At 40.1% G+C, this 25,255-nt stretch overlaps 1 protein-coding gene across 14 annotated transcripts in view; it reads left to right on the top strand.

The window, feature by feature from the left end:
• The window catches only part of CLASP1 (cytoplasmic linker associated protein 1), a 271,441-nt gene that overhangs the window by 100,834 nt on the left and 145,352 nt on the right, over positions 1-25,255 (top strand). For 13 of the 14 annotated variants that reach the window (XM_042954165.1, XM_042954159.1, XM_042954160.1 and 10 more), the window contains exons 7-8: positions 2,465-2,562; positions 16,239-16,306. In XM_042954165.1, coding sequence (XP_042810099.1) covers positions 2,465-2,562; positions 16,239-16,306 — 166 coding nt within the window. Of the gene's footprint in view, positions 1-2,464; positions 2,563-14,515; positions 14,780-16,238; positions 16,307-25,255 lie in introns of those variants that run through there. The other variant, XM_042954171.1, reaches the window with a different exon arrangement.

The following is a 25,255-nucleotide window of genomic DNA, read 5'->3' on the forward strand; positions in this document are numbered from 1 at the left end:
TCCCTTGAGAGATGAGGAGATGTGACAGAGCTGCCCTGTATTCCTCCAAGGCTGGGTGATGGCAGCCTGTGTGCCCGACCCTCCATATTCCCTTCTCTCTCTGCCAGTGGGGCCCCGGCCGGTGCCATTTGTCGTTACACACCCACCCTGCTGCGCTCGGTTATCGTGCTCCCTGCCTGGGCCATGTAGGCACTTTAGCTGGGCATCTAGCAGGCACTCAAATTTGTTGAGTGAGTTTGTTACTTCCTGTGGCCTTCAAAGCAGCCTTCAGCTCACAGAGGAGAACTTTGGGACTAAAATAGTTTACGTATTTTATGCAGGATGACTCAGCCCCTAAAAGGCCAAGCAGGTACCCAGATCTACGTTGACTCTCAGGCTAGTATTTCCACTAAATCTGTTGATGGTCCAGACTTTCTAAGTAGGACAAGATCTTGCTTGCTCATTAAGGTGATTGGCTGTGAACAAATGCCATCGTTAGAAAGTGAGCCAAGCGATGTGCTTACTAGTGATCCTCAGGACACAGTGGCATTAACTATTTGTGTGATACATACGTGTCTCCATATAAAACTGCTGCCTGACATCAGAAGGTATTTCTTTTCCCAAATAAACTGATAGTCTGTTTTAGTCAGCTTGGGCCGCCATAACAAAATACCATGGACCCGGTGGCCTGCACAGAAATTGATTTCTCACCGTTCTGAAGGCCGGTAGTTGGAGATCAGGGTGCTGGCGTGGTCTGGTTCTGGTGAGGGGCCTCTTCCGGGTATGCAGACTGCTCCCGCCCTGTGTGCTCACCTGACCTCTTCGTACACGAGTGGAGAGTGGAGCCAGCTCGTGGATGTCTTTTCTTACGAAGACACCAATGCTGTTGTGCCAAGGCCCTACTCTTAGGACTTCATTTAACCTTAATTATCCTCTTACATAGGTTCTGTCTCTAAATGCAGTCATACTGAGGGTCGGGGCTTCAGCATACAGTGGGGGGGGGGGGGGGGGGACACAGACATTCGGTCCATAGCGTGAGGTTTCCCTTTTCCACCATAAAGGGAAAAGTTCTCAGTGAGGTTCCCTGTCCTGTAACACTGTTCAGGAGTAGTGTGCAGGATCGAGGACTGTACATTGTTCTTTGTGTCCCTACTTCCTTCCTCTGTCTTTTCTCTGTTATTTTGATTTTCATTGCTTGAGACCCAGTCCAAAATCATGTTGCTCCCCTGTCTGGGCCCGCTGGAGTAAGGACACATCTCCCCTCCTCCCCAACCCTCACAGGTTGGCCTTGGTTCCAGGGCACAGCATACTAAAAATTTTTTCCCCATGTTTTTATTTGCAAAATGTTCAATCTAAAGAAAAATGGTAGGGCCAGTAGTAACCTCCGTATTTACCAGTTAACGTTGGTTTTCTCTCTCTCCGTGTGCGTACACACACCCACCGCAGAAATGCACTCTTTTTTTCCTGAGCCATTTGAAAGTATCTTACACGTGTGATAGTTTGACGCTGAGATACTTCAGTGGGTATCTCTCAATAGCAAGGGTATTTTGTCATGCAACTGCCTGCTATTTTCTCATTCAAGAAATTTCAACATTGCTACAGTGATCATGTTTGACGGACAGACAGTCCACATTCAAATTTCCCTGTTTCTGTTTGTTTTCAATCTGTTCTGTTTCTTAAGCCTTGCTTATTGCTGCTTTCTGAGTTCATGTTTGTGTTTGGCCAGCCACTCACCTGCTCTTCCTGAAGCACGTGCCCTGCATCTCTGCTCTCATACCTTTGCACACAGGCTGTACCTTGTTTGGAACCTGTCTCATTCCGTCTTTACCTGGTAAAACGCTGGTCCCCAAGCACATTTTAAGTGGTTCCTTCCTCTTCCAGGAAATGTTTCTTGGTATCTTCTGTGTGCTTCCTCCCTTCCCTAAACTGTGGGAGCTCTTTGTACTCTTATATAATGTTCACAGTATCGTGCTCCGTATTAAATATAGAATTTATGGGCTCCCCGCGACCCCCCAACCCCTGTCTCCTTTCAGGACTGTTAGCTTCTTGAATACAGGGCTCTGTGTAGACTTTACTACCCATTTTTGTTGCTCACTAAGTATTTATTTTATTGAGTTAAATCTAGAATGCTTTTTACATGGTATTTTGTTTTTTGTATAATTCACTTATTTGTAGTGTTTTCTGTTTGGGGAGGATGGTCTGAAAATTCTGGTTTCCTGACATCATCTGAAAGAATTGAAAGAACTAAGGGATGTGGACTTTACATGTCTACCGGGATGGGACCTGAATTTACTCACTGGAATTGTACAGCGATGTCAGCCTGTCAAACATGGCTCTGTCTAGTCAAATGTCTATAGGGGATTGTATCACAGTCACCTTGGTAGATCGGTGATACACTCGGGGTGGTGTATAGTCTGTTGTGTCCCAGCAGCGAGTGCTGTGGATTGACACAGAGCAGCTGTAAGATCTCTTCTTTTACATCTAGGTTCGAGATGCAGCAATAAACAGCTTAGTGGAAATTTACAGACATGTAGGAGAACGTGTGAGGGCAGATCTCAGTAAAAAAGGATTACCACAGTCCCGGTGAGTTCAGACTTTTTTCCTTTCTTCTGCTCGTCTTCCCCTATTCTTTTTTTCAGTTAACATCTTGGTTTGCACTACTTAATTTGTTGTAATTTTATGCAAAGAATATATGGTTGGAGGATTGGTGGTTGGGGATCTTGTCCAGATCCTGTGTCCTGGCCCCTCCCATTCTACTTCTTCAAAAGGAGGATTATCACCCAGACACCTAGCCATGCTTCATGCTGTGTGTTGATTTTAGAAGTATATTTAAAATTGAGTGGTGTTGAAAAATTCACCATTCTTGTGGTTCCTGTAGTTCTATATCTTGTATGCACAAAGCACCTCATGTACTAGGTGCTTAAAATATATTTGTTTGAATTAATGAAGCCTTTGCAGAATGAGTCCGGATAGAAATAGAGAAGTAATTCTTTGAAATGGTAGTATTCTGTCAATCTCAGTACATCGAGACCAATGCCAGGAGCTCAGCGTCTCATCAGGTCCAAGACAGCCTGAGTCCATAGATGTCTCTGTTGTAGTCAAAATTGTAAAAAATAATGAACACCTGGATATCCATAATTTTAAGTGTGATGGACAAACCTTCAACCTTTTGGTGCCCCGTTACTTTAAGTGAGAGAGTAATGCGTGAGTCCTGGGAAGCTGGACGTGGCCTCGGCTTATGGAGTAGCTTATCCGAGCCTGTCACTGCGTCCCTGGAGATGACGAAAACGTGAAAGCCCAGAAACGTGAAGTGACTTGGGAGAGTACACAGAAGCCCTGTCTCCTGACCCCCCTTTTAATTTTCTGTACCCTGTTTCACAAGAGGTTAGAGAGTCTTGGGAGTCCAAATATAGAATGGGACTGAAATATACAGGAGTCCTTTGTCTTGATGTCCCTTGATTGGATGTGATGGAAGTGGACCTTTTACCCTAAAGTAGGAGTTCCAGGAGCAGTCAAGTGGGGCTCTACTCTGTTGTCGTGAGTCCTGTCTGACCCCAGGTTGCTCACCATGGCACCTGAGCTGCGTGCAAGATAATTAGGTGGGGATAAAACTATGTTCATGTTTTTGTATAACATGTCAGCTGTGAGAATAGACTTTTTTGTTACTGTGTTTTATGAGCCTCAGCTTTCTGGTCTTTGCGTATATGGGAGAACACTTAGGAGAAAGACGAACCCGAAGATTAAAGCACTGCAGTGTCCCAGGGAAAATTGGAGGGCCCGGGTGAGCAGGGAGAGCAGGGCTGGAGGGAGAGGGCTTCTTACTGAAGCCCTGACGTCAGCATCACCGTTGGGAGACAGGCTATGAGCACTGAAGCCCTTCCCTGCTCTCCAGGGATGGCTTCACCAGGCTATGTAGCTTGCGGTGGCCCCAGGCCACGAGCACGCCATCTCACCTGGTGGGACTTCCTGCATCCTGTCTGAAGGCTGCTCCTGGGTCCAGGAGGTGACAAGGGAACACGGAGCTCTCGAGAGGTGAAGGTGCAGAGGAGACTACTGTCCTTGGGGAGGCCTTCTCGCAAGGCTGGCTTTGGGCTGGCAGATGGAAGCTACGATCTGGGGGGCTTCCCACCATTCCCAAAGAGTGGGCAAGAGTGGATCACTGTGCCCCAGCAGTGGGTGTTATGCCGAGCACCTGCTTTCCTTCTGGGTGTCCGGCATTTTGGTAAGTGCTACGCAGGGGGTGTCTGCGTGACCAGCCCGGCAGAGAGCGGGGAGACAGCACGGCACACACGTTGTCACAGCTCGCTGCTGGGGCATTCAGCGCATCTCCTGTGACTCCACTCCACTGGGAGGGGCTCTAGGAAGCTTGTGCCTGGTTTCCTCCAGACCTCACCCCGCGTACCTTCTCCCGTTGCTGGTTTCTCAGAGAGTCCTTAAGTATGGTAGTGATTGCTCTGAGTGTGACTGTGTGCCGAGTCCTGAGTCCTTCCAGTCCATCGTTAAACCTGGGGCTGGTCTTGGCGACCCCAACACAGAGAGCGATTTAGGTAGGGTTCTAGGGGCGTTTAATGCCAGCCAGAGCTGGGGCTAGAACCTTTTTGTCCAGACTCCCAGTACTGGTTTTTTTCCACTACCACCCTCCTTTTTTTTTTTTTTTAAATATTGAAAAGCTACAGAAGAGCTTGGGCCTCCGAATGAGAATGAGGTTTGCCGATATTTCATGTGACCTAAATTACTTCCTACAAATTGTAGACCACACGGAGAGGGCAGTCCTAGGGAAACGGGCCCACATCCTTCACGGCTGTCGTCGTAAAACTGGTGGACACAGTGCCTGGAGAGGGAGGCTGTTGGTGCTTCAACGGCATCATTCCGGTGAAAGAAGCCAAAACTTCATGTTTCTTTGTATTGATTACAAGACCCTTCACTAGCACTGTGACGGTCTGAGGCCCCGGCTGCCACCTTTATTTTGATTTTGCTGGTGATACATACAAATGGAATGAAATTCCGCTCTTTTAAAAAATCCTCTGGTTGTTCAGAAAATTCATTGTCTGCTATATGTGGCTCCAAGTGGCTGATGGGAGTACTTGAACGTTCTAGACTTCTGGTACATCGTTTACATACACCTGTTTTGCTGTTATGTGAGCATCGTTGATTTTCAGCCTAGCAAGACACCACAAGACTAATAAAATACTGTGGGATGTGCGCAGTGCTTTCTGACACTTGGATTTAATCCTGCAATAGAAATGCTGTACTCTTAAGAGTTTGTCCATTGAGTACGTGTTGTATTTGAGAAGATTAATTCGATCTCTAAGAAATACATGATGAAACAGATGCCTTCACATCAGCTGAGTGACTTAAATGATAAGAGCCATAATGTGCTTTGAGGTGCGGTTTCTTTTTCTATTTCACAGCTGGGCAGACGCTTGGCCTTTCGTCAGCTTCACGTTGGGGGGACTGGACCTTCGCTTTTGGGTCACGTATTCAGTTATGATTTGGGTCTCGTTATCTATCTGGTGGCTAAAATCACATGCAACCAGATAACGTGGAGATAGTCAACAACATCTTCTGCACATCAGAAGGTCTCCGCATAGTTGAGTTTGGTCAGTATAGCATTTTACAGTCTTACACACACTGTCTTCGCAGTTCGTGCACATGGTGTGGCCGGAAAGTAACGTGATGAATTTCTGCCTGACTTTGTAAGATGCCATGGTGTCGTGCGGTATTTGTGAGACATGTGTGGCACACCTGTAGTTCCTTGTGGCTTCTTTCCTAGACACAGGCTTTTAGCCCACTGTGACATTCACTGTCACCCCATGGCACATTCCAGAAAATATCTTTATCCACCATGACAGATTTTAGTTCACGAAGTTTATGGTGTTCAATTGCTTCTGAGACCGTCATTTGGGAACCAGACTCCTCAAACAGTAGCTGCTTTAAACCTGAAGGTCCTTTAATTCGTAGATGGAGCTGTGGCCTGGTCCTCTGATGCATTTGTTAGCACTGGCCTCTCACACCTATAGTTTTGCATGGCTCTGTCAGTGTATTTGTTTTGCTACCTCAACTTAAAAAATTTATGAACATCCACTAGTCATTACTAACAGTTGTGTCGCTAAGGGAAGAATTGAAACTTATTTTTAAGTTGCTTGTGTAAGCTTTAGTGGTATAGAGAGGGCCCAAGGCAAAAGCAGAGGAGAAATGTGTTCTGTGATGTTCCTTCATTTTTAACTTTTATATGCGAGGCGTTTACACAGAGTTGACTCAATTTATAAGATACACGGAAGAAAGGCAGTCCCTTACCCTTCTGCCATCTCCCCACAGAGGCAAACGCTGGGTGCTGACTGCCCTGTCTCTGTGGTTGTAAATACCGTGCACGTGTTGTCCTATGTGGTTTCTGTCGCTGTAAGAATTGTACTTTGCATGACGGAGGATGAATTTCAGCTCCTCCTGACCATGCCAAGCCATTTGACATCTCCTTGTCCACCAGTTGTAGCTATGTTTTACTTGTGGTTATGACAGCATTTTGTTTATATTATGACCGTGTGTGCTATTTACAGCCCACTGTACCCGGGGAACTGATGGCTTTACCCTTTTTTTCTGCACAACATTTTGTTTTCCCTGGGTTAGTGATGGTCTTACTTTCATTTGAGTAGTTGTCTCCATGCTTACCGTGTGCTAGTACCGTCTACATACTGCCCTTGAACCTGCTCCAGTCTGGACTGGCTGCCCTCACCATCTCTTCCTTTATTGTCCTGACGTCTCTCTCTTGTCATCATCCTGGGGCTTCACTTCTGTCTTCTTAGCCGGTGCACCTGTTTCTCAAAGACCACATCTTCTCTTTCCTGGTTTTCTTTCTCACTTGAGTTGTGCATATTCTTCAGTAGCTGTCCGAGAAGAGACATGGAGAAGGAAAACTTTTTTGACTTTGAGGAGTCTTTGTTCTATCTTGATATTAATAGTGTGCTGCGGTTTAGAACTCCAGATTGGAAGGCTTTTTCCAGAATGTTAAAGCCAGTGCCCCATTGTGTCCAGCTTTCAGTGTTTCTACTGAGAACTCCAAAGTCCTTCTGATTCTTCATCCTATGTAGATAACTTTGGTTCTCTTTGCACCCAGAGTTTGTCTGAAACTTTATGTCAATGGGGCTTTTACGAGACTATACTCATTTTTTTGTGCAGTGCGCTTGGAGGGCCTTTCAGTCTGGGCGGGGACTTGGACCAGTCCTCTGATTTCATTTTTTCCTCCCATTTCTGTCTTGATAATTTTGCTCCACCTTCTGGGAGATTTTCTCAAATTTATCTTCCAACCATTCCATTATTGGATATTTGATTTAAAATTTTTTCCTTTTTTGTTACAATTGTACGTTCCCTTTTTATAGCATTGTTTCGGGTTTTCTAAAATAAGAGCCTTCTTGAAATATTCTTATACCATAACTTTCGTATTTTTCATAATTTACCGTTTCCCCTTTAGAGTGAACAGTTCAGTTTTCACTGTATTTAGAAAGTTATGTAGCCATCACTGCTATCAAGTTTTAGAACATTTGAAAAGAATCCCTGTTTCCATTAGCAGTCACTCTCCATTCCTTCCTTCCACCCAGACTGGCAACCACTCGTCTATTTTTTATTCCTATGGATTTGCCTGTTTTGAGATTTGCAGGTAAAATCACACAAAGTGTGATTAAATGACCTTGTGACAGCAGGAATACCAAATGAAGCCATTTAATGCTCTAATTAAAACATTAATATAATTTTATTGCCTTGAATGATTTAATATTGCATCTTAAAACATATAGTCCCTATGGGCATGTGCTGCTGATATGCTTAAAATGCTGAATATGCAGTAATGCAAAATGTTACAATTTGCTGAGAGTAGTTTAGATGGTACGTCTGGAATTCTCCAGTAAGGGTGGGACAATAATTAGTGATATATGTACTCTTGGAGTAATTTTAAAAACTTGATTTCAAATGTAAATGTTAACACAATTCCATGATGTATTCAAACACGAAATCAAGATAATCAAGGTATATATAAATCTAAATAACATAGAGAGTTAGTTTAGGGAGTGATTGATCTTGAAGAATACCCACTAAACAGCCTGAAAGATATATGACACATGTAAGTCAATTTGTTAATCAGCAGCTCATATGGAAAATGCAGTTATTTTTATAAGTCATCTTTTTATTTTGTAAATTTTTACAAATACATGGGTTTAATCAAACAAAACAAAACAAAACAAAACAATAAATAAAATCACACAAAGTGTAACTTTTCCCTGACTGCCTTCTTTCACCTACCACGGTGTGTTCAGAGTTCAGTCACACTGTAGCATGAGTCATTCCCTCGTTTCGCTGAATACGATTTCACTGTGTGTCCTTATCCATTCCTCTGTTGTTTATCCGTTCCTCTGTTGATGGGCACTCGTTTCCACCTTTTGGCTATTGTGAATAATGCTGCTATGAAAATGGATGCGCAGGTAGCTCCTACGTTCCTTGCGTCCAGTTCTTTTGGTTAGATTTTAGAAGTGGACTTGCTGGATCGTATCCTGTTAGGTTTAAGTTGTTGAGAAACCGCCATACCGTTTTCCAGAGGTGTTGTACCATTTTGCATTCCTACCAGCAGTGCCAAAGGTGGTGGTTTTTGTGTTTTTGTGTTGTTTTATTTTTGATAATAGCCATCCCAAGGCGTACCTCATTGTGGTTTTTAGAAATTTTCTTTACCTTTCTTGAAGATCACTTGACCGTTAATGTAAGGATTTCTTTTTGTAATTTCGTTGATCTGTATGTCTGTCCTCCTGGTACCTCGCTGTACCAGCTTTGTAGTAAATTTTGAAATCCAAGTTTGTTCTTCTCAAGATTGTTTTGGTTATTCTGGGTGCCTTGCAGGTCCACGTGAATTTTAGGATGTACTTGTCAATTTCTGGGAAAAGGGCAGCTAGGAATTCGGTAGAAACTGAATTCACATTGAGTTTGGGGAATACTGCCCAGAGATCAAGAGTCGCATGCTCTTCCAGCTGAGCCAGCCGGACACCCCTAGGTGTTATAATCCAGTCTCTTTACTTGGTTATAGGCCTGTTCAGATTTTGTCTCCTTTTGAGTCCCTTTTGGTAGTTTGTGACTGTCTAGGAATTTGTCCACTTAAGGTTATCTAATTTTTAACACACAGTTCATAGGCTTTTTTTTTTTTTTTTATTTTTGTAAGGATAGTTGTACTGTGCCTTCCTTTATCTTTTAAGTTTAGTAATCTGTGTCTTTTTTTTTTTTCTGATCAGATTAAAGATTTGTCAAATTTGTTTTTTTTTTTTTTCCAAAGAACTAAGTTTTGACTTCTTGATTGTTATTGTTTTTCTGGTTCCTATTTCATATATTTCTGCTTTAATCTTTATTTTTTCCTTCCTTTTGCCTGGTTTGAGTTCCCAGTTTTTTAAGATAGAAAGTTAGGTTATTGATTTAATATCTTCTTTAAAAAATTTTTTTTAAGGTTTATTTCTTTTTGAGAGAGACACACATACATAGAGTGTGAGTGGGGGAGGGGCACAGAGAGAGGGAGACAACAGAATCTGAAGCGGGCTCCAGGCTCTGAGCCGTTAGCACAGAGTCTGATATGGGGCTCGAACTCAGGAACTGTGAGATCCTGACCTGAGCCAAAGTTGGACGCTTAACTGACTGAGCCACCCAGGCACCCCTAATATCTTCTGTTTTAATGTAGGCAATTACACCTGTCAATTTCTTTGTAAGTACTACTAAAGCTGCATACTGCGTTGTGCATATTGTGTCCGTTTTTATTCGTATTGGAGTATTTTTTAATTTGCTGTTTGCTTTTTCTTTGACCTCTTTGTTATTAAGTGTTATGTTAGTGTTTTGAGTGCTATTTAACTGTTATTTAAGTGCTGTTGTGTTATTTGTGTTTTATTAAATTTTTACATTATTTGTGATTTTCTCATTTTTACTTGTCATTGATTTCTAATTTTATCTTAACTGCGGTTATAGATCATAATTTCTATGTTCTGTGATTTCATTTCTTTGAATTTTGTTTTAGGCTTGTTTTGTGTTCTGGCGTGTGATCTTCCCTGGAGAATGTTCCAGGTGCATTTGAGAAGTATCTGTATTTTGTTAATTATTGAAATGTGTGATATTGAAGTCTCCAATTAATACCGCTAAATTATTTATTTCTCTCTTCAGTTCTGTCACCTTTTGCTTCATAAATTTAGGACTCTGTTCTTAGGTACATAAAATTACTATATCTTCATGATATGTTGACCCTTTTGTCATTGTAAAATGTCCTTGTCGCTGGTAGCAATTTTTGTCTTCAAGTCTATGCTGTCTAATAATAGTATAGCCACTCCAGACCTCTTTTGAGCACTGTTTGCATGGAGTATGTTTTTCTGTCCTATTATTTTCTGTCTCTGTCTTTGTATCTAACCTGAATCTCTTGTAGGTAGCATATAGTTGAGTGTTATTTATTCAGTCTGATCATCTTTGCCTTTTCAATGGAGTGTTTAATTCATTCATATTTAATGTAGTATCAATGAGATTTTATTTCTGCTATTTTGCTGTTTGTGTTTTGTATGTCATGACCCCTTTGTTTCTTCTCTGTTACTCCCTTATTTTATGTGAAAAATATTTTTTTGTGTACCATTTTAATTTTGTTTCTTTTACTATTCTTTTTTGGAATTATTTTCTTAGTGTTTGCTCTGGGGATTTCAGTTGACATCTGAATTTATAGAAGCTTAGTTAGAATTATTACCCTTAATTAATTTCAGTATTAAAAACTTTACTTTTCTGTTTTCTCCCTTCCTTTCTTCTGTCGTGTTTATTTATATGTCTTTATATATTACAGCTCGCCAACACACACAGTTTTATAATTATGGCTTTATGTAGTTTCCCGTTAAGTTATGTAGGAGACGAGAAGAGTTAAAAACAAAAAATATATATATTTATACTGTCTGTTATGTTTACCTAAGTTTTATGTTTACCTTTGTAGTTATTTTTACTGGTGTTTTTTATATCTCCATGTGGATTTGGGCTAATGTATGGTCTCTTTTCATTTCAGTCTGAAGGACTCCTCTGGTTTTTTTTGTTTATCTAGGAATGTCTTAAATTCTTCATTTTCCCCTACCCAGAGCCTAAAATTCGTTCATGTAAAGACTGAAATATCATTGGTCCAGAGAGGATTCTCTGCTTCATTTTTGAAGGATAATTTTGTTGGATACAGAATTCTTGGTTGAGATTTTTAGGTTTGTTGTTGTTTTTTAATGTGCGTATGTATTTATTTTCAAATTATTGAGGTATACTTGGTTCAGATTTAAAATTTTAAGACTTTGAAATCACTGCCACTTGATCTCCACTGTTTTTCCTTTTTTTTTTAATGAGAAATTATTTATTTATTTTTTAATTTTTTTTTTTTTTAACGTTTTATTTATTTTTGAGACAGAGAGAGACAGAGCATGAACGGGGGAGGGGCAGAGAGAGAGGGAGACACAGAATCGGAAGCAGGCTCCAGGCTCTGAGCCATCAGGCCAGAGCCCGACGCGGGGCTCGAACTCACGGACCACGAGATCGTGACCTGAGCTGAAGTCGGCCGCTTAACCGACTGAGCCACCCAGGCGCCCCTTATTTATTTATTTTATTGAGGATTCGTTGTACACAAAGAGTGCCTTCCCTGTTGTTGCTTTCAAGATTTTGTCTTTTCTTCCAGCAGTTTGTTTCTCATGTGTGTTGGTTAGGATCTCTTTAAGTTTATTCTATTTGGAGTTTGTTGAGCTTCTTGAATATGTAGGTTAAAATTTTATATAAAATGTGAGAAGTTTTTGGCCATTATTTCTCCATATATTCTGTCCTTTTTTTCTTTCTTCCGGTATTTCATTATATGTTTTGTTGGTACGTATATATGTATATATGTTGGTACATTATAAGAACATGAACTCTTAGGCTCTGGTTTGTTTGTTTGTTTGTTTGTGCCCTGTTCCTTTTCTTTTGTTTCTCAGACAGAATATTGTCAACTGACTCCTCTTCAAGGTTGCAGCTTTTTTCTTCTCTCAACTCAAATTTGTTGTTGAGCCCTCTTGTGAATTTTTTTTTTTTTAAGATTTTGTTTTTTTAAAGTAATCTCTATGCCCAACGTGGGGCTCAAACCCACAACCCAGAGATCAGGATTTGCATGCTCTATCAACCAGTCCAGTGAGGCACCCATCTAGTGAATTTTTTATTTCATTTTTATACTTTTCATTTGTAGAATCTCTATAGGATTCTTATGTTTTCTGTCTCTTCAGTGATATTCTCTATTTGGTGAGACGTTCTTATACTTACCTTCAGTTCTTTAGAAATAATCTCCTTTACTTATTTTCAACATACTTATAATAGTTGATTTCAAATATTCATCCAATAAGTTCAGTCTCTGGGCTTCCTTTAAGGATAGTTCTGATGACTGATTTTTGTGGTTTTTTTCTCCTTATGGGCCATATTTTCTTGCTTCTTTACATGTATAAATTTTTTGTTGAAACGGGTCATTTAAAATAATATATTGTGCACCTTTGGACATCACAGTCTGTTTTTCTCTGCAGATTTGTTGTTCTTGGTGTTTGTTCCTCCCTGCTTGTTTAGTAATTTTCCTGAACTAATTCCATAAAGTCTATATTTTTTTCTTATGTGTATGGCTACTGAAGTCTCTACTTGGTTAGCATAGTGTCTAGCTAATGATTTGATAGACATTTCCTTGGATGCCTTAAACCAACCAGTCAGCCTCGCAGCCTTTGCTGAAGTGCTGTCTGTGTATGTTGGGGAATGTTTTCCGTGTTCTGGTGGGCAGTTTATGCATCTCTGCCTTCCCCTTTTCTGTCTGCTTGTGCAGAGCGTCAAGGTCAGCCAGCGATGAGACATTAGTGTGTTCTCAGGTCTTTTCTTAGACTTTCCTACAGTCTTGCACCTATGCATAGTCTTTCAGATTCCCAGGAATGTGTCAGATTTTTTTTCAAAGTCCCCTGTGGACATCTCATTCTCCATTTTTCTTTGTAAGCTTTTTGGTCAGTGTCTTTGCCCCAGTTGTCATCATCTTAGGCAGTTGCCATGTTAAGCAGTTGTTGCTGATTCTTTTTGATCTTGGCTTCAGGCGTAAGAGTCTCTCCTACTGAATGTGCTGTGAATCATGTAAAATAAAACCCTGCGAATGGGGATTCTAGGATATGCCAGACAGGTCAAATCATTACAGTTCTCCTGGAATGGGGATTTTTATGGTGCTCCAGACTTGCTCAGCTCTTCCCAGTGGCTTTGAGGCTGCTGGTTTTCAAACTATTATGATTGTGAGGTTGTTGATTTTCAGCTGGTGAGTTGGTGATGGAAATAAGACACAGCAAAACAGTGAAAAGCTTGCTGTCCTTACCAAGATTGAGCAGTTTTTCTTGAAGAGGGCTCCTTGGACTGTAGCAAACCTTTGTTTAATTTCCAGAGCTTTGAAAAACTTGATTTTGACATATTTTGCGAATGTTTGCTTTGTTCTTTGGAGGAGCAGATTTTCTGTCATTTTGAAGGTCTCCTTCCCTGTTTGCTTTTATAATCGCACTATTTTCTTTATCTCTTTGGGAGTATTAATGATATATTTTAAAAACTTCTCATTCTTCTTCTTTCCTCTGAATTGGGATTCTGGGGTATACGTTTGTTCATCTTGGGACTCCCTTTTTCACTTTAGAAGCTTTGCTCACGCATCTTTGAATTGGTTTGTCTGCTCACATTTAAGAGTAGTAGACTAAAAAGTCACTTAGCTCTGAGTGTATGAGTGGAGCTTGTTGACTGTGAGCTTACTAGTGCTTTTAGGAAATTATTTTAAATTTATATTATAGGATATTCTAGGAAGGAATAACTAGATCTCACGCTAAAAAAAAAAGCAATGCCAGTTGGGATTGAGGAGTTGGATATAAATTTTGAATTCAGAAAAACCAGGAAGAAATGGTACTAGTTATTTGTGAGAATAGTAAAGAAATTTAATTCAGATTTGAGATCCAGAGATTTCACAGACAAAAATGAAAAACACTTGGTGGCTTCAGAGGGTAATCGTTACTTCGACACATCATTCAGTGTCTCTGAATGTATAAAACTCACCCTGTTTGGCTTGTGCAGATTCGCTGGTCCCAGGGAGGCGTTGTGTATTGCTGTGTTCAGAGCTAGCAGACAAAAGCCATTCCTAAGGAATGCTCTGTTGGGGTTAGACTGTCCTGAAGCCAGGTTACTGGTCTCTTGAGGTGGTAGCCTTCTTAGGAGCCGCCGTATAGGCATCGCTGAGTAGAGAATGAGGTGCAGCTACTGAGACGGGTGTGGGTAGAGGGAAAGGCATGCCTTCCCGAGGGATTTCTGCATGAAAGTGCAGGTACCGAAAAGGCAGCAATCATTTTAGCCTTCTCATCCCTAGTTGTTTGGGCCTGCTAGTTGGGGGTAATGTGGCCCCAGTGAGTAGACATTACCCCAGATGGAGTCTACAGTCTTGTTCTCAGTTGCCATTGACAAGGTGACTACTCTACCAGGAACGGATGAAATACTTGCCCCTCGCAGTAATTTTAGGACCAGCGAGGTTAGAGGTATGCCTTGTCCCTACCTTGCAAACTTGCAGGCATGCTCACGTCAGAGGGTGTAGTTGTGACACAATAAAGTGGTAAGTTGGTCAGGGCATGCCCTGGCAACCTGTGTAGTGATATTATTTATGTGCTTTTTTATGCCACTGGAGATCTTTGGTGCTCATAAAAGGGAAGGTGATGGAAACATCATAGGAAATTGATTCTAAGACATTTTTCCAGATCTTTAGTAGCCTCTGGATTTGAAAGTGAGTTTTACTCATATCTGGTCCTCAGGTGACACAAGTTTTTTGTAATTCAGTGGTGCCAACTTTGATTAATTGGTAATGGCTGTCTGGAGCAGGTCGGGGAAGGATTTTGAGGCTACATCTGGGCTTAGATGGAAAGATGGGCCAAGAAGATTGATCTCTGCCATGGTGTGGGAAGGGGGAGAGGCAGTATGTCAGGCCCCTTTATCCCCTCCATTTTACCTCTCTTTGCTGATATGTAGTTTTGGCTCCCCTGTGACTTAGAATGTAGCATCCTAAGTAGGAAAGAATGAAGTAGAAGCTGTAGAAATTAGGGACTTTACACACCTCAGCGTCTGGCCAGCTCAGTACTAGACTCAGTGAATGAACTCTGAAGGAACGGAGGCCAGAATGTGTGCAGTTTCTGTAGTGAGGGCAGGAACAGTCTTCACGCCATGATGTAACTCTCCTGCATGACGTACAGAATACCAAAAGTACATGGTTCCCATCCCTGTCCTGAAGAAGAGCCCATTCTAGTTGCGAAGAAAAGACAAACATGTTTGAAATGATTAGAGCTTGTATGACAGAATGGTTTGTAAGCAAGTGCTAAAATTTCTAGTCTGGTCCCTGGAATTGGTGGTGTAGGTTTGAACGCAAAAATATATTGCTTTCGAATCTCTGCCTTTACACTTATTCCAGTGTATCTGTTTTGGCTTGGGAAAGCCTAGTTTTTTCTTGACTTTTTCTACCAGGCGAGATTAGCACCCATCTACCCCACCCCGTTTTCCTCTCATTATTGGTGTCACTAGGATGGAATATTTTGACTGGTTTAAGGGATTTTGTTTCAATTAAAGTGTCAAGGTGAAAATGATCCATTAATAGAAAATGTCATGTAGATTTTTTTTCAATTAAAGATTACCTAGTCACTGTTTGTTTCTGGAGAAATTACTTAAGCATTTCTGAATTAAGTGTAAGTCACAGAAAAGCCTGTATATTGTAATGTTGGTGCATTTGAACAATAACAGTCTGTGCTTAGAAATAGGAGAAATACAGGCTTTTCATAATGTATACATTTTGTGTCGAGTAGTCAGTTTAATGCAGTGTCTGAGATCACGGGCTCTGGATTCTTACTCTCCGGGCTAGCATCTTCTACCCTGACTGTGTTACCCTAAGCAAGTTACTGGGTCTTGATTTCTTCATCTGTAAAATGGGGATGATAATCTCATACATGGCTGTGGTAAGGATTAAACAAGATTTTTCAGAGAGAGCCCTAAGTCAGTGCTTGGTCTGTAAGTGCTTGGTTATTATTGGATGTTATTAATGTTATTAATGTAGTTGCTGTTTTTGTTATTAAGTGGGTTTATATCATTGACTTTTTTTTGGAGTGTGATTCAGTTTCACATTAGTGTTTTAATATAATTGACTGTGAACAGTGATTGTTAACAGTCTTTACATATATGTGTGCTTTTTTTTCATACAGGTTGAATGTAATTTTTACAAAATTTGATGAAGTTCAAAAATCTGGAAACATGATCCAGTCAGCAAACGGTGAGTAGAAAAAGCAGTTGTTCTATTTTTGCCTTTTCAGTTTTAGGTCCGAAATGCTCGTGCTATTTCTGAACAGCTGAATTTGATACCTTGAGAACAGTTTCTAGGTCTGAAGACTTAACCTCCATTGACCCTCCCCCTTTCCCAGGCCAGAAGCTGTGAGGTTGTTGGCTTTCTTTTGTAGCTCGCACTGAATTCGGGAACTAATCCTGTTGGCTTTACTGTTACAAGCACATTTGGACTCCCTGGGCCTCTGCCGCAGTCGTTGCCCTTCTCCTGCTACCGAGCTGTCGTGCTCTTTTCCCTGTGCTCTCACGGTAGACACGCAACCACTGTCCTTGCTGTTACTCTCTCCCGCCGCCCACGGGCTGTTTTCCATACAGCCATCAGAGGGATCCTTCTGTTTTTATTATTTTTCAATTTTTGAAATTTAAGTAGGCTCCACGCCCATCGTAAGGCTCGAACTCACGACCCTGAGACGGAGTCACACGCTCTGCCAGCTGAGCCAGCCAGGCGCCCCCAGAGTAATCCTTTTAGAATGTAACTCGCGTGGTGTTAATCCCCTGTTCAGAATCCTCCAGAGGTTTTCCATCACACAGAGACTGCAGTTCGGTGGCTCACCATGGCCCACCAGGCCCTGACACGATCTGACGCTGGCTACCATTCTGATATCGTGATGTTCTTCTCCAAGGTTCTCTTGGCTCTACTTCCATTGGCCTCCTTACTAATTTTGAACATTCCACGCTTCTCCTGCTTCAGGGCCTCTGTGCTTACAGTTCTTTCTGCTTGAAACATTTGTCCCCTGGGTGTCCCCGTGGCTCTCCTTCTCATTCCATCCAGATCTCGGCTGCAGACACACTCCATTACCGAGGTCAGCCAGTATAGCATATCCAGTGTTCGAAGGGTACTCTGTGCCTTCATCCTGTTTAATGTTCCTTCTTACTGCGTATCACTGCAAAATGTTTGTTCACGAGGGCAAGGACTTTGTATTATTCCTTTCTTTACCTTTAGTGCCTCAAAAGTTCCCTGGCATGTGGTATAGGTGTGCAATAAATATTGTGGAATAAATAAACAAAATAACTTAGATTTGAATTGTGACTTACTGTTTCTGGTACCTGTATTCATTTTACTATACCTTGTGAGGATGTTTGAGGACAAGTGGATATTTCTTGTGATTCCAGAAGGGGAAGAAAAGACAAGTGAATCACTGTATGAGTGAAGTCCTCATAAGGCAGTTGCCAACAAGGACTTTTTCTAACTCTCAGATAGCTCATTGCATCATGGTGATTTCAGGGCTCTTAGATCACCACATAGCTTTCACGTTTTGAATATCTTGAGGTTGTAAAAAAGAGTTTGTCACTTTCAGGAAAGTTCCTCCTAGTACATAAAGGCAGAGCAGAAACAGAATCCCGGTCTTTGGACCTCTGCTCAGCTGTGTACCTACCATATCAGTAGGGAATTTGTCATTGGATAGTATGTTTCTTATAAAATGCTTAAAGACCTCTAAACATACTTTCATTAATCTCTCTTAACTTCTCTTTCGTATGTTTGTAAAAACATAATGTTAAGAGGGGAAAAAGAATATTTACTATAATTATGCTATCACCAACAAATCAGTTTTCATTTATTGCATATTCACTTGTAGTTCATTTTCTGTAACTATATAATTTGTATGTAATCTTATTGCATAATTTCTGTACATTGCCCCCTACTTTTTTTTTTTTTTAAAAGAACTTATTTATTTATTTATTTTGAGAGAGGGAAGGGCAGAGAGAGAGGGAGGGAGAGAATCCCAAGCAGGCCCAGCACTGTCAGTGCAGAGCCTGACATGGGACTCCATCTCAATGAAACGCAAAATCATGACTGAGCTGAAATCAAGAGTCAGATGTGTAACCAGCTGAACCACTCAGGCACGCCTATTCATTTTTCTTTTAAAGTTTACTTATTTGAGAGAAAGAGCACATGTGCGCAAGCAGGAGAGGGGCAGAGAGAGAATCCCAAACACTCTCAACCCTGTCAGTGCCAAGCTCAATGTGGGGCTCGATCCCATGAACCATGAGATCGTGACCTGAGCTGAAATCAAGAGTTGGATGCTTAACTGACTGAGGCCCCCAGGTGCCCCTGAAGATTTTCTTTTTGAGTAATCTCTCGTCAACATGGGGCTTGAACTTAAAATCCCAAGATCGAGAGTTGCCTGACCTCCCGACTGAGCCAGCCAGATGTCCCATCCCCTGCTTTTGTATATACTTTTATATGTGCTTCACAACATATCTGTGGTGGAGCTGGGACCAGGACTCTGGCCATCCAGTGATGAGTGGCACTGCTGGTGTGGCCAGGCAGGGCAGCCCAGCCAGTTGCAAGACACGGGCTCCTAAGTGTGTGTGTGTGTGTGTGCGTGCACGTAGTTGGTGTGTTTTCCCAGTTTAAAACTTGTTGGTACCAAGATAGAAAGTACCAGGTAAAGAGGTAAGGGCGGTGGCTGAAAAGTGAGTTTGTGCTTTATAGCCTGTGTTATAAATTATAGCTATGAAACAGAATCCCATTATGCTGCTGGCACAGGGAGAAGGACCACACCCATGCTGGAGGCTTGTCTGGGAAAGTGTGTATATACTGAGTTTTAATGAACATGACACACAGGATTTAATCGTCAAGAATACTAAAATCCTGTGGTATTGGGTGCATCATAGCAACATTTTATTCTAAACGTCCACATGTAAATACTGCCCCTGCATATCCCTATATGTGTGTATATGTGGTAAAGCGGTAAGCACTGAGAATGAAAACAGTACTTTTAGGCATTTGTGTTAAAAATAATAGATGGTAAGGAAATTTTAATTCAAAACTTCCTGAAGGCCTTAAAATTTCAGCTTTCTTCTGAATATATGTAGTATTATTTTTTAATTGTTAGGGCCAAAACAGAATAAGGCATATATATAAAGATTTTAGAATTCTTAAGCCAGAGAAGTTTAGTCTCTTTACTGTAACTTTGAGAGACTTAGGTAAGATGTTCAGTAGCTGTCAAAAGCAAACCACTTAATTTCTTTCTTTTCTTGAGTCATTGAACATCCTTATAGCATAGAGAAACCATAGTCAGAACATAATAAAACCCATCCCCCCTTCTAATTTTGGGGGTTTTTTGCCCATTGATTCCCAGTGGAACCAGTTTTTTAATTGCTCTGGACATCAGACCATTGACTGCTCTGCTTACTGCTTTCTCCAGTTTGCTCCTTATATAGGTAGACTCTGACTTTTCTGAACTCTTCTATTGGTTCTTAGAATTTTTGTAGATTCCTTGGCATTTTCTGCGTAAACAAATCATCTGCAAATAGGAATAGTTTTATCTCTTTGAGATCTGTATACTTTTTCTTTTTCTTGCCTTATTGCATTGGCTAGAATTTCTTCCACTACATTAAGTACAAGTGGTGAGAGTAGACATCCTTACATTGTTCCCAGTCTTAGGTCCTTCACAACTAAGCATGATGTTAGTTGTAGTTGTTTTTGTAGATATTCTTGAGCAAGATGAGGCAGTTCTCATCTATTCCTATTTAAGTTTTTATCACAAGCAGGTGTTGGATTATTTTTGGAGGGGAAATCATCAGCTTATTTTAAATATTGAGATATAATGGGGGTGCCTGGGTAGCTCAGTTGGTTAAGCGTCCGACTTTGGCTCAGGTCATGATCTCACACTCTTGGGTTTGAGCCCCACGGCAGGATCTGTGCTGACAGCTCAGAGCCTGGAGTCTGCTTCGGACTCTGTGTCTCCTCTCTCTCTGTCCCTCCCCGGCTCATGCTTTATCTTTCTCTTTAAAATAAACAAACATTTTTTAAAACGTAATAAATACTGAGATATAATCTATAGACAAAAATTTACTTTTTTAAAGTGTATACTTCTGTGTTGTTTTGTATATTTACAAAACTGTGCAGTTATCTAATTCCATAATATTTTTATCACCTCCAAGGAGACCTATGATCATTAGCACTCCCTGTTTTCTTCTCCCAGTCCCTGACAGCCTGCTTTCTGTCTCTAGGGAGTTGCTTATTCAGGACATTTTATATAAGTGCAGTCATAGATTTTATGGCTTTTTGTATATGACTTCTTTCACTTAGCATAATGTTTTCAGGGTTTACCCGTGGAGTAGCATGTATCTGTATTTCATTCCTTTTTATGGCTGAATAATATTTCACTGCTGTATAGATACGACCTTATGTTATCCATTCATCAGTTGATGGACATTTGGGTTGTTTCCACTTTTTGACTATTGTGAGGAATGCTACTGTGAATAATTTGTCTGAATGTTTTTATGTGGAGATGTTTTATGTGGGAATTGAAATTCCCTTGCTGTGGAATTGCTGGGTCATGTGGTAACTCTGTATTTAACTTTTTGCCTAACTGGCACATAATTTTCTAAATGTGTCCCATTTTACATTCCCACCAACAACGTATAAGAGTTGTAATTTATTCACATTTAAGTCAATACTTGTTATTGTCTGTCTCTTTGATTATAGTCATCGTAGTGGGTATGAAGTGTCATTGTGGTTTTGATTTGCATTTCCCTAATGACTAACAGTGTTGAGTGTTTTTTCATGTGCTCATTTGTAGATCTTCTATAGAAAAATCTCTATTGAAGTCTTTTGCCCTCCCTTTTTTTCTCTTAAGTGTTGTTTGTGTTTTTATTTTCTTTGATTGAAAGTATCATTCAACACAATGTCACATTAGTTTTGGATCCACAACATAGTGATTCAACAACTCTATAGGTTATGCTGTGCTCACCACAGGTGTAGCCACCCTATGTCATCATACAGTGCTTTTGCAGTTAATACTGTATTCCTTATGCTATACCTTTCATCCATGAGACTTACTCATTCCATAACTGGAAGCCTGTGCCTTCCATTCCCCTTCACCCATTTTGGCTGTTTTTCTACCCTTCTCCCCTTGGCAACCATCAGTTTATTCTCTATGGCTTTGTTTCTGCTTTTTGTCTCTTCATTCATTTGTGTTTTAGATTCCACATGTAAGTAAGATATGATATTTGTCTTTTTCTGTCTGGCTTGTTTCACTTAGCATAGTACCATTTGGGTCCATCCACGTTGTTACAGATGGCAAGATCTCACTCCTTTTTATGGCTGAGTATTATTCCATTATGTGGAATATTCATGCGCGTGCGCGCGCGCACACACACACACACACACACACACACACACACACCTCATCTTTATCCATTCATCTATTAATGGACACTTGGATTGCTTTCATATCTTGACTATTGTAAATAATGCTGCAATAAACCTATGGGTGCATGTATCTTTTCAAATTAGTGTTTTTGTTTTCTCTCGGTAAATACTCTAGGATCATATGGTGTTTCTGATTTTTTGAGGAACCTCCATAGTGTTTTCTACAGTGGTTGCACAAATTTACATTCCTGTGAACAGTGCACAAGGGTTCCTTTTTCTCTGCAACACTTGCCAACACTTATTATTTCTTTTTGATTCTGTCTATATGACAGGTGTAAGGTGATATCTAATTATGGTTTTGATTTGCATTTCCCTGATGATTAGTGATGTTGAGCATCTTTTCATATGTCTGTTGACCATCTGTATGTCTTTGGGAAAATGGCTATTCAGGTTCTCTGTCCATATTTTTATTGGATTGACTGTTTTCTTGGTGTTTAGTTGTGTAAGTTCTTTATATATGTTGGATATTAACTCTGTGTTGGATATAGCATTTGCAAATATCTTCTCTTCAGTAAATTGCCTTTTCATTTTGTCAGTGGTTTCCTTTATTGTGCAAAAGTTTTTTATTTTGATGTAGTCCTAATAGTTTATTTTTGCTTTTGTTTCTCTTGCTTAAGGAGACAATACAGATACTGCTAAGGTTGAGGTCCAAGAAATTACTGCCTCTGTTTTCTTTTACGAGTTTTAGGTATCACTTTTAGGTCTTTAATCCATTTTGAGTTTATTTTTGTGTATGGTGTAAGAACGTGGTCCAGTTTTGTGTGTAGCTGTCAGGTTTTCCCAATATCATTTATTGAAAAGATAGTCTTTTCCCCATTGTATATTCTTCCTTTGTCAGAGATTAATTGACTATACAAACATGGATTTATTTCTAGGCCCTCTATTCTGTTCCATGGATCTGTATGTCGGTTTTTGTGCCAGTACTGTGCTGTTTTGATTATTGTAGTTTTGTAGTATATCTTGAAATCTGGAATTGTGATATCTCCAGCTTTGTTCTTCTTTCCCAAGATTGCTTTGGCATTTAAGATCTTTGTTCCATACAAACCTTAAGATAATTCTGATTTTATGAAAAATGCTATTGGTATTTTGGTAGGGGTTGCATTGAATCTGACATTTTAATAATTAATTTTTCAATCCATGAGCATGGTATATCTTTCCATTTGTTTGTGTTGTCTTCATTTTCTCCCTTCCCTTCCCTTCCCTTCCCTTCCCTTCCCTACCCTACCCTACCCTACCCTACCCTACCCTACCCTATCCTATCCTATCCTATCCTTTTTCCTTCTTTCATGAGGTTTAAACCCATGACCCTGAGACCAAGTGTCACATACTGCCCTGACCACACCAGCCAGGTAGCCCTTTAGTTTCTTTTATCAATGTTTTATAGTTTTCAGAGTACAGGTCTCTTACCTCTGTAATTTTATTCCTAGGCATTTTTTTCTTTTTGGTGTAATTTTAAATGAAATTGTTTTCATATTTCATTTTCTGCTACTGTGTTGTTGGTGTATGGAAGTGCAACAGATTTCTGTATCCTAATTTTGTATCTTGCAACTTTACTGAATTCATTTATAAGTTCTAATAGTTTTTTGGGAGGACTCTTTAGAGTTTTCTATGTATAGTATCATGTCTGTAAACAGTGACAGCATTACTTCTTCCTTATCAATTTGGATGCCTTTTTTTTTTTTTTCCCTCTTGTCTGATTGCTGTGCTTTGCCCATTTTTAAATTGGTATTTGTCTTTTTGTTGTTGGGCTATAAGAATTTTTTGTATGTTCTGGATATAAGACTCTTATCAGATATATGATTTGCAAATATTTCCCCCCATTCTGTGGGGCTTTTTTGTTTTTTGTTTCTTGGTGTGTTTTTTTCTTTGTTTGGGTTTTTTTGCTTTCTTGTGTTTAAATTTTGATGAAATTTATCATCTTTTTTTTGTTAACTGTGAATAATAATGCTCTTTTGAGTAAGAAATAAAAACTCTGGATTTGAGCTAAGGTAAAAGAAGCTATTAATGTAATAGCAGTACTTGTAGAGAAGAGATGGGTTTCATCTTGGGTTCTCTTTCTTGACATGTTTAAAAGTAGGTTGTTCTAAGATACGTAATTGAGTGTGTTTATGTAAAACCCATGGACTTAATTTTTTTTAAGTGCAGAATTGTGACTAAAACAGTAATGGAAAAGCAGCTGAGTAACAATTGGAAAGGAGTGTCCTATCTCTTAATAGAACATTTCATCTTTGTAGGATTCTTTTTTGTTGCTAGGTTACTCGAAGGCCATTCAGCTTTGAATGGCAGGAGTATGGGAGTTAAAAATATGTTGTTTTATAGATGTTTCTTTTTCTTTTTTTCCATCTCCATATAATTAGCAAACCCCTTGAAGCAAAAATTACAGTTTTGTCTCCCATGGGTTTCAAAAAGCAAATTATTTTCTATGTAAGTTTTTCTCTTAATCATGCAGATGTGCTTATGCTCATGGGAGAATTGGATTTTAAGCATGAAAGAGCCAGTAATTATAGACTAGTCAGTGTCCTTTATCTGTGGCCACTTAATGATCTTTAATTGGATTTGATTGAAGCGAGGCCCATGGACATTAATTTGGTTAAAAATGTGCATGCTTTTGAGTTTCTTGAGCAAAGCTAACATTGTTTATGAGGAGAAAATGAAAGTACCATGTTGATTAAATCCATGACGATTCCATAATGAATCTGCAGCTAGAGAAAGAGACAAAATATTGGTTGCTAACAAACTGTAAACCAGATAACAGATGATCATAAAATTTCATGAAATTATCGGCTCTTACACATGCACGTATCTAGGGCACCATTTTGCTGCCAAATGCATCCTGCTTTTTTTTTTTTTTTTTTTTTTTTTTACTAAAACAATGTATAATTTGCAAAATGTTCGATATCTCTTCTAAGTTGTTGGAAATGAGAAATACCTGTGCAAATCTGAAAGTGAAAAGACCAACGTTGAGTTGTTAGGTAAGATTTGAATTGTTGCCCAGAGGAGCTAGGACAAAGCATCCATTTAAAGCTGAACTGAGTGTCTTCTTTCTTAAGAAGCCAAGCCATTATTATCTTGTGTAGCCTTTCAAAACAGTGATTGTGAATAAGTGTATCCGGTGCTGGTGATCGGTTCCCATCCTCTCACCTGCCTGTTTATTAGACTCTGTATATGACAAGGTTTGGGATTCTGGTTAAGTGTCTTAGGAAAGTGCTTCCATAGTCATAGGTCCAGGGATAACATGTTACAAGACTAGCAAGTATGCTGTGCTGTTATAAGGACAAGACCACCTAAAATAGCCTGGAAGAGACTGTTCCTGATACCAGTTCAAGCAGCTTATGCTGCACCTGACAGCTCCTCTGTGTGGAAATAAGATTGCTTTTTGACATTATTTTTAAGGTTTGTGCTAGGAATGTTCTTCCCTGTTTTTTTCAAGGGGAAAATTCAGCTGGTTAAAGAGAAATTTAATAACAGCTTTAAAGAAAGCTCTCTTACATGAGTAAAGTCAGATGGAGAAGGTTCACCTCCTACGCAGTCCCCCTTTTAAAATAATCACTTATATATAGTCCAGGCTTTTATTTTGGAATAGGGTGGCAGTTGCCATTGGTGCAGATCACACTGGAGTCGTGTGGGTGGGGAGTTGGCTGATGCTTAAGTTGCTGTGAGTAGGTATAGCTTTCAGAGCAGTGTTTGTATTTATTGTACCAAGATCCCTGACGATCA

Source organism: Panthera leo, chromosome C1, assembly GCF_018350215.1.
Source record: "Panthera leo isolate Ple1 chromosome C1, P.leo_Ple1_pat1.1, whole genome shotgun sequence".
In the NCBI taxonomy this organism is placed as follows: domain Eukaryota; kingdom Metazoa; phylum Chordata; class Mammalia; order Carnivora; family Felidae; genus Panthera; species Panthera leo.